Source organism: Mangifera indica, unplaced genomic scaffold, assembly GCF_011075055.1.
Source record: "Mangifera indica cultivar Alphonso unplaced genomic scaffold, CATAS_Mindica_2.1 Un_0010, whole genome shotgun sequence".
NCBI classification, from domain to species: Eukaryota; Viridiplantae; Streptophyta; class Magnoliopsida; order Sapindales; family Anacardiaceae; genus Mangifera; species Mangifera indica.
Genome location: NW_025401102.1, coordinates 338,655 through 348,945, shown reverse-complemented (window position 1 = coordinate 348,945; position 10,291 = coordinate 338,655). Strand labels below are relative to the sequence as shown.

At 30.4% G+C, this 10,291-nt stretch overlaps 1 protein-coding gene across 2 annotated transcripts; it reads left to right on the top strand.

The window, feature by feature from the left end:
* Window positions 1-7,482: 7,482 nt before the first annotated feature.
* Window positions 7,483-9,792, top strand: LOC123205636 (F-box/kelch-repeat protein At1g57790-like). Of its 2 annotated transcripts, XM_044622652.1 has the most exons (3): window positions 7,483-7,751; window positions 8,168-9,330; window positions 9,471-9,792. In XM_044622652.1, exons 1-2 carry the CDS (start codon window positions 7,727-7,729, stop codon window positions 9,292-9,294), a joined length of 1,152 nt encoding a protein of 383 aa, XP_044478587.1. In that variant the 5' UTR covers window positions 7,483-7,726; the 3' UTR covers window positions 9,295-9,330; window positions 9,471-9,792. The 2 variants fall into 2 exon arrangements, with proteins under 2 accessions (XP_044478587.1, XP_044478586.1); XM_044622651.1 differs by lacking the exon at window positions 9,471-9,792 and having other exon boundaries at window positions 7,484-7,751; window positions 8,168-9,447.
* The last annotated feature ends 499 nt before the right edge of the window (window positions 9,793-10,291 follow it).

Genomic DNA, 10,291 nt, shown 5'->3' with positions numbered 1-10,291 from the left:
GGTATGTATACTTGAATGAAATCCAATTTTTCATAAAGATAACTTGAACTTTGAGAATGTTTATGGCACGATCAATGAAATGTCAAGAAGTGCTAGAGAGTGAGAACAATCATTTAAGAATTACCCTTAAATTTTAAAATTTGATATCTACTTGCTAACCTCATATTTTCAAAATTTAAAAATTAATTCCCCCCTTCCCCTATTTCCCCCCCAAAGTCTAGGGTTTTAATCTTTTATCTTTTTTCCATATACAATCACCCTCTCCCTTCTGAAAAATCTCAAGTTCACCCCTCTTCAACTTCAATTTGCAGATTGACTCCAACATCATTCTTCGACATCCTTTTCAACAGAGACAAAGCCACCAATATCCTTCTTCTTCACATGGTGACTCCTATTGACACAAAATCGAATCAATACGAGTCACTAGAGAGGAAGGTTGGCACCGACGATGAGATCTCTCTATTGTATTCTCACTATTGACGCTAGTTATCCTCCCTAGTGACTCGTGTCATTTTTTATTTCAATCCCTTTCTCATCTTTTGATGACAAAAGAAACACATTGAAGTTACCTCCAAGGATCATCTCTGTTTTCATCACTTGAGATGAGCAACTAACTTTTGATAGATGAATGTCATTGAATCCTATTAATTTAACATATTGAACTCATATTGAATTAGATACGTTATTAGAATCCATTGTTTCTCTTTTTTGATTGCCTACCAGTGAACCCTTAAAAGCTATCAATTCCTCATTTTGGTCCATCATCGGCTTAAAGATTTCACTAGGTTACTTTCTTTGGTTGTTAAAATTTGTTGATTGCTTCTCTCTAAGCTGAGATAACTTATAGAACATGAGACCTTGAAGACATCAATTTGAATAAATTTGTTGCTGAAACAGGAACTGCACCTATTAATCTGACTGTATCATAATGTTCTAAGTCTGCTAATTTGTTACTTATAAATGTCAAACAACTGGAAAGGCTTGCGAGGACTATTAGAAAAGCAAATCTTGAAATAAGCTCAGCCTAAAAGAAAGGCCAAACATATAGTTTATTTTAAAAAAGAAAAAAAATTAAAAAAAAATTAACTATTACTTGTCATTTGAAATCAATTTTTTTGGTAGTTACACAAATTGAACGAAACAAACCTTTACCTCAATTATAGGTAACATAAATTGACGCTTGATGATTCATATTTGAAAGAAAATAAGAAACTAAAGTCAAACACTTCACGTATTCAGCCATGTACCCCTTCCTTGATTACGATTTATCCAAAGTTATCACCATTTTTCTGATGATTTTAGAGTAATTAATTTATGAGTAATTAACCATTCTAGTGAAATTTTATCTCACGAATTTTCATTATTTAAGTTCTTTAAGAGTAATGTTATATATACACATTTTTAATATATAATTTACGTACATAAATGATGTATTATCATATGATTAGATGTTACTTTATCTTTAATTCAAAATCATCTAATCACATGATAACACATCATTTATGTATTCAAATTATATAGTAAAATGTTAAAATGTGTCGTAAACTTTGGTTAAGGGCAATATTGTAATTCTATAATCATGAGAGGGTTCAAGTGTCATTTTGCATCAAGGTTAGTTTAGTCATTTAGAGTGCTTTCTTGACCTTAGTATTTAAACCTTAGGTCAGTGGAATTCTCTTGAATTCCTTTTGTTTTTTGTTTTGTTTCTCTTTTTCTCTCTCAAACGTGTTGCTAGGGTTTTGATTCCTAAGAGAAATCCTCTAGATTTCTTCAATTGAGTATGTGAGTTTATGAGTATGTGTATTAGGCTTGTATTAGAATTTAGTTTTACAACAGATTTGCGTATATGTACTTAGATTGAAGGTTTAATACTGTAAGTTATATTTTCTTATGATTTATAGTGCATTCGATTAGAGCATTATTGTAACATCCTTCCTATAAGTACTACCCATCAAAGGAGAAATGTTACAAATTAATATCTGGAGCGTTTATTTTTTTTATTTTTTATTTTTTTATCTTTTAAAATACTTTAACATGAACGTATCACTAAAAGTGTTTAGAAATTATTTTAAGAAAACTGAAAATCTGGAAGTAAACAAAAGATGTATATACTCATGTGAAAACTCATCTAAAAGCATTTGAATACGTGGAGTAATCATATATAGTTGTACCATCATCTCAAAAAGGTCAAAAGTTGATAAGAACATGCCACTGTATGCATGTAATATAAACCAGAGATAATCTGCTCCAGCCGGATCTACCTACGCTGACCTGACCTTGCCTCGCAGCTACCTTGATCACCTGTACCTGCAATCATGAAAGAAAAGGAAGTGAGTGATAAGAACACTTAGTAAAAGGAAAGAATTAAGTAAACTATTTCCTTTCCTGTTCTAACTCACTCTCGAGACTCAACCTCACTCATAACCCCCATAAGAAATTGAGAAGATAATCTAGTTCATGTTTTACTATTTGGGTCATACTTTGTCCCATCTGATGTCTATTTGATACTTTCTGGAAGCTAACTATAGGGATTTGACACTTTTCTAAGCTCGAGCTTTCTTCCTTTCTCTCACTACACTATTTTTAAATCTGAATTGAGCTATACTACGAGCATGCTCTACTACGAGCATGCTCTACTATGAGCGAACCCTACTGTGGGTCTATGTTCTACTACAGACGTGCCCTACTACGGGCGTTATAGTGTAAAGTGCCCCCTCATAGTTTATAGCATGCATGCGGGCCTTATATTTTACTAATTTTGCTTTTATCTAAATCTATTCATAACTCACCAGACCATATTCTTGGGAGGACCCCTAAATCTTGAGCCCCAAATTCTTTTTCTTGTTTTTCTTTCTTTTCTTTTTCTTTTCCTTTTCTCTCCTTTCTTTTCTTTCCTTTCCTCTATTTCTTTCTTTTCCTTTCCAAAATTGTGAAATACTGTTCACAACCCTGTTCATTTGACAGGATAAACTTCTTTTTCATACAATTTCATAGTCCAAACAGTTTCTAATTCATACAAGTTATATATTTTTGAAAAGAGAATTCAAAGTGCTTTCCAACAAGTTATAATAGCACTCATAGTTCATTAGATTAGGTAGTTAAAACGTGAGATGAAATCAGTGGCAAAAACTACCTCCTCTATTTATTTGGTAAAGTAGTCCTTATGGTTCATACAATATTTAACAGTCCAAATGATCCCCAATTCATACAAGCTATATATCATTGAAAATATAATTCAAATAGATTTCCAACAAGATATAATAGCACTCATAACTCATTACGTAAGACAGTCAAAACATGTGATGAAATCAGTGACAAAAACTGTCTTTACTGTTTATTTGGTAAAATAGTCTTTTTGGTTCATACAATATTTAACAGTCCAAATGATCTCTAATTCATACAAGCTATATATCATTGAAAAGATAATTCAAAGAGCTTTCCAAGAAGCTATAATAGCACTCATGATTCATAAGATAAGACAACAAAAACATGGGACGAACTCAGTGGCAAAACTGTAAATATTATCTAACTCTCTGTCATCAACAAAATCACACACATAGACACCCCAAATGGCAAAACAACATTTCTCAACTTCAAAATCATCATTTATAACATAGATCCAAGGAACCAAAAGCCTAAAACATGCAATATATCAAGGATGATACCCTTTACCTTATTTCAAGCCAATTTTTTTGCAAGTTGGCTTCCTTTTTCTTGTTTTGCTTCCTTTATCACCAAAATCACCTTAAGTCAACACCAAAACATACTAACATATTCATATAATATGCATCCAATACATATATAAACATAGGTAAAGGGAAAAGGAAGAGATCTTTTAGTTACCAAGGCTTTCAAAGTGCTTCCTTTTATTTTCTTTCCCTACTTGTCTTCCAAAACTCCTTCAAATCTTTCATTTTTCTTCAAAAAGTAAAGAAAAAACATGAAGAAGGCTGCCTTTTGTGGAAGAGACGGGAAAATGATAGAAAAAGTGTAAAGGTTGCCTTTTTTGACTTTTCTCTTCATATATATATATATATATATATATATATATATATATATATATATATATATATATATATATATATATATATATATATATATATATATATATAGAGTTATTTATACATATATAAACACACCCATACATATATATATTTAAAATGAGAAATATCTCAAAACAAGGTCAAAAGACATAATTGCCCCTGAAACATACCTGAGGGTATTACAATTATCTCTGTCATAGATATAAGGTTTTGGTTTTCGAACCCGTATAAAGTAACTCTCTATTTTTGCAATTTCATTATGTTCTTGTGTGTTTGCCTTATCTTGGTTAATCTTGTTGATTTTATTGTGTGAATCTTGACTGAATATATGATATAAATCAATTTTGAAAATTAACACAAAAATATGTACATTTAGTTTTATTGTTTATTTAATTACATCATGATTTTTTAAGTAGTGTTAGGTTTGGAATAGTATTTGATAACTTTAATAATCTATTTTTTATTACTCACATATCATAAATTTGATTCTAGAGTTAACAAAAAATTTTGATCATCTGCACTAACAAGGTAACATGACATATAATAAGACATATAATATAAGAGTTAATCTATTAAATCAATTTCATCTTATGTAATAAAAAGATATTACAAAGGCAATATTAATTTTGCTACAACTTTGCCTTCACTTATTAAATTTTTAAAGCAAAATTACCCTCAACTTTAATTAAAATAATAAACAACTTAACTACCAAATTCAATTAATTTCATTATTTGACATTATGATGAATTAAAATTAATTAATTTTATTATTTGACAGTATAAAAGAAAATCTTAATATATTATTGACATGGATAGTATTTTATTATATGCACAAAAAAAATTGGCCAAATAACTAGATCCCACCCAAGGTTTGATGAAATGACATACCCTTAAAGTTTGAAAAAGACAATTTCCCACTCATTTGTTAAAAAAATCTATTAATTAATTTTTTCATTAAAATATTGAAAAGACAAGAAAACGCTCTAACTAAACAGCATTGTGCCCCCAAAAGTTTATATTAAATAATTTTATACCTCTAATTTATATTAATTTTAATTAAAAATAAAAAATTACTAATACAAATATAGATTGAGGTATCAATGACATATAATATTATGTTTAGCATAAATTGTGAATTTTTAAAATTTTAGGGTGATAATGAAACATTTAAGGGATTTTTAGAAAGTCTAAAAATTTTGGGGAGTTTTTGAAATTTGGAATTTTAATATTTCTCTCAATAATTTTAAAATTTATAATTACACTTTAAGGGGTTAAATGTCATATTAAAAACTATTAGTACTATAATATTTTTAAAATATATGAAATGAATATGATAATGCTCAAAATACAATAGGGAAAATGTCAATTGACTTTTAATAAGTTTTGAAAAATGAGACTTACACCCCCACTTATTCTTCATATTATAATATTTGAATAAAATAATATAAATATTTTTTTCGTTAAAATTAATGGTTAACTATAACAGACAAGTGGAAAATTGGTTTTTTTAAACTCAACAGGTGGGAATTTGTTATTTAACTAAACCTTAGGTGGGAAATAGTCATTTAACCTTTTATTTTCTATTTGTATGTATACAGTTTCATTTCAATATGATATATTATTTAAACAATCAACAAATTTTTGGGGCAGTCTTGCATGCACTTGGTGCAACTTAACAAAATTCAAATCATTCAATTAAAATGAAACCAAACATCTATACACTAACATAGATTGATCAATACATGATAGTTATTTATGGAGTCCAACATCAAATCCATCATACATATAAGAAACGATAAAAAACTAAGAACAAAAAGAAGGGGAGAAAGCTTCGACAATTCAACCCAAGATAGGAATTCGATAAATCTAGCCTTCTTGGATCTTTTCAAGCAAAAGAATTCAAGAAAAATATGTGAAAATCTTAGATCTTGCCGCCTAAATGAAAGCAAAATATATAGCAAAGTTGTTCAATATATAGACTCAATGGAACAAGCATTATTGGCTATAGAATGCCCACTTTGGTCTGTAATAACACTCCTTCCTTTGTTCTTCTTAGTTGTTCAATGGTTGTTACACGTCATATTGTGGTATATTAGTGAAATTCCAACATAATAAGACTGAAATCCTATTATGTTATTTTATGTTAATGTATATAAAGTATACGCTTACTTTGAACACTTTAATTTCTTCAAAGTAATAGCTCCGAAAGCATACTCTGTCTAGTTAAGGCTAGAAGAGCATCACAATGTAACATTGAACTATATGACAACTACCTAGTTAGTTTTTTTGTTTTTGTGTTTTGACTCTACATATTTTTTTATCTTATCTTAACTTTTACTTAGTTTGTTTTTCGAAGTCTATATACTCATTTTATTTTGTTTTATTTTATAAGTCTCATATGACTTTGTTTGGGATATGTCCCCGTATTTTGTGTTTCATTCTATGTTTTTATAAAATTTCTTAATTTCTCCAAAATATTACCGAACTTTTGAACATCTCTTTATTTAGCTCTAAGCCCGTTCCAATCTAAAATAGTCATATTCTACCTTGAATTGGTCTTCATGCTTGGAACAACTTCTCCTCACTAGGAATGCATGTTCTTCCTAGACATTTACTCCTGGCTTCTACAAATTTTTGCTGTGCTGATAATCCAAAAGCCACAATCTTCAATTTCTTGTCAAACTTACTCTTTTACATACAAAATAGAATTAACAAAATTATAGCAGTTCTGTGAGATTGATAAACCGAAAATTCAATCAAAACAAAGTGATTAAAAATATAAAATATAATATCAGTATGACCACAAATATTTTAATTTTGTAAATAATTTTATTTAATTTTTATTTGTTGTATCCATTTTGTCTGCTAGATTAGAAATAAAATCAAAATGTGAAATTGAGAGTTAAATATGTTAAAAGGATCAAAGTTTTAATGAGAATGATAGAATTAAAAATAAAAATAAAAATATTTTTAGAAAGGTCATCTAATGACTAATATCGATAATTAAGTTTTTAGTTTTAGATAAAAACAAAAATTTTATCAAACTTTTGACTAACTTGATTCAATAGTTGTAAGATTACTTATTAAATTCGGGGTTTATCCTCTTTAGTATAATAGGTTTAATCCTAAAAATAATTATTTGATTTAAATAAAATTTTTTGTTAAAAAAATTAATAAATAGGAATGATTTTCTGTTTTGAAGGGAATTGAACAACCCGTATAACATCAAGATTCCCTAAATCTCCCGATGTAAGAACAAATTTGACACCTTTCTCAATTGGATTTCTTTTCTTAATATAATTAACATCCACGGAGCCGCAAAAATCTGTTATGAGTCATCTTATCTTTAAGGGTTTTTCTGTGACTTTTTCAAAGTTCAGTAGTTTACTGTAAGTCAAAGGGGTTTTGGGTTATTCTGATAAACTTAAGGAGTCAAGAGGAATTGATGGCAGTGGGAAATGAGATATGTTGAATAAAAGCGAGGAAACCAAGGAGCTTAGATAAAAATAAAATTGCGATAGAGGAGGGATTTAGGGTTGGAGAGATTCAGGATGTATTCCAGCCGCCGAATCAATAAAGTTTGAGAATTTCTTTTGTGATTCTAATAATTTTTCTTGTAATTGTAGTCAACTCTTTTATAACAAATTCTGCTTGGGATCACAGTTTTCTTCAATCTCTAAAATATGCAATCACCGTCAAGCACTTCAGGTAATCAACTGCTCATAGCTTAGCCGATTACAAATTATTAGTATCTTAATGATAATTTAGAGCAATTTATGAGTGATTAACTATTCTTGTGGCAATGAAGTTTGAGCGCTTAGTTTATTTACTTCAGTGGTAACACGCACTTTAGTTATCAGCGTGCCGAAAATCTAGGGCTAATGTTTGTTTTGTTTTGATTAAATTGAATTAAAATTGGCCATTTTTTGGATTAATTTTGCGAAATTTCAATTTTTTTACTTTTTGATGTTTGATTCTGCAAGAGCATGTTTGCGTAGAATATTGGATAATGGTGTTTAGCTTTATAATTGATTAAGATAAGATAGGTTTGGGTTTTGTTGCATATAATGAATAAAATTTCAGCTGATTCTTTTATAACTCTGCGACAATGACATAAATTGCAGGCACATTGCTGGAAAGAGAGAATAATAGAAGATCTAATCAGGCAAGAAGGCTTCACTATAAAAGATCATCATTTTGGGCTGATCTTCCGCATGAACTTCTTGAGATTATTTCTAAAAGTCTGAATATTGTAGACTATCAAAACCTTGGTCGAGTTTGCAGAAGCTGGAGATTGTTTTGTTCAGAATTTAAGCAGAAATTTTTGACATCTCAATCACCACTTGTTGTTTATGCATCATCACGAGCTAAGAAGTATTTTTACTTCTTTGACATAGCTACTGGAATGAAATACAAGACTAAGCTGCCTCAATTTGTTTGCAACTTCAAGTTGTGTCTTGGTGTTTCTAGTGGGTACTTAATCATGCTCTGTCTCAAGAAAAATGATGTTTCGGGCAGTTGTTTATCGGTTGTAAATCCTGTTACAGGACATCAAGTCCAATTCCCTTGCATGCCGCAGCCTCCTTGTATTAAATATTATGAATACCGTAGCATATTTGCTACCTTTGGGTCACAGGTTCAAGATTTTCTTATTATGTATATGGATAGACGGTGCTTGCAGTTCTGTACATCTAAAGATAACCAGTGGAAAGAATACTATGATATCAACGGGCGTTTATTGGATACAGTTGTATTTGATGGTAGGATATATATTCTAAACAGTAATTCTCAGATTGGGACATTCAACCCGAGATCTTGTGATTTGAGGATATTGGAACTGAAATTCGCACCTGATTTCAGCCATTCCTTCCATGGGCTAATTAGATTGGTGGCTTCAAATGATCAGCTATTTGTACTTAATTTTCCTAAAGTTTACAGAATAGACTTGTCAAGGAAGGAATGGGTGCTAATGTATAATTTTGATGATCAAGCTTTGTTTTTTGGCTCTGATTACATGATGTGTTCCAAGGTAATCAACCCAACAAAATGGGGAGGACAAAGCAACTACATATATAGTCTCGTGTCTTCTTGCATTATTTATTTACGCCCATATAACCCAGAGGAGCCACAGGAAACTATTATCATTGATCTGCCATCACAAGTATTTGGGAAAGGTTATGCTTCGGCCAAAATACTTTCTTGGGATTTTCTACACCAGTCAAGCCGTATTGAGAATGTAAGGGATGATTAGTGGAATGGTTTGTAAAGGTTTCTAAGCTTAGACAAGGTCAAGTGTGAACTTTTTTTTCTTTGTCAAGAGTTATATGTTGTTAATTCCAACTCTTTTATAGTTGTTACCATGCTCAGAGACAGTAAACTTATAATATTGTTGATAATTTGCTAACACCGGTATATTTCCGTTAGCAGGTTTTTATCTTTTCTGTGCTTCTAAAATTAGCATTATAATCCGGAGCATACCACTACTATTTTGCATTGTTACCAATCCTGAAACCTCATTAAAAACATTAAGAGAGAATTGGAAGAGAGACAAAATTTCAAAACTGGAGCAGAAGATTTCAAGGTAGAACACTTTTTATCTGTGTTGTTATTTTCTTGCTGAGGTGAGTTACCTTTGGCCTATTAGTAGTCAAACTGCCTCTAGCTTGTATGAGTTGCATTAATTTTCTTTCTTTAGTTGTAAACTTGGAGAAGATTCTCGATGTCAAGAGTTTTATTTTTTAATTTGTTATGTTTAATTATATTAACATAAAAGCTAGTGTTGAGCACCCAAATCATGGAATTCCCTTCTACCAATAGTCTAGTCAACAGAATTGTTTCAAGTTTCTTCGCAAATATATTGGCCTGGTATAGTTTATCACATTCAAACTGATAGGTCTTGTGTGATTCTCCCTGAATCACCACTGTTTGATTCTCCTCATGCCACCACTATTCAAAGCAGTGCGATAAACTTTGAAAGCAGAATTCAGTGGAGGTAAATGAAACAATTGTGTTGTAAAGTTAGAGATATGTTGAAGAGTTGGCATTGATGGAAATCAATCTTTACAACCACAGTCTCTCACAGAATTACAATGAAAAATATGGAAACAAGATAAACACCTCTAGCTTTCGAGAGGTCAACACATATTTTCACTTTGCCTGTGTTGTTGGTTTCAGAGTATTTTGGAGTTGCAAACTCCAGCACAATTGAAGGACTAGGGTAGAACAACATTCTTGTAACAACAGAATGG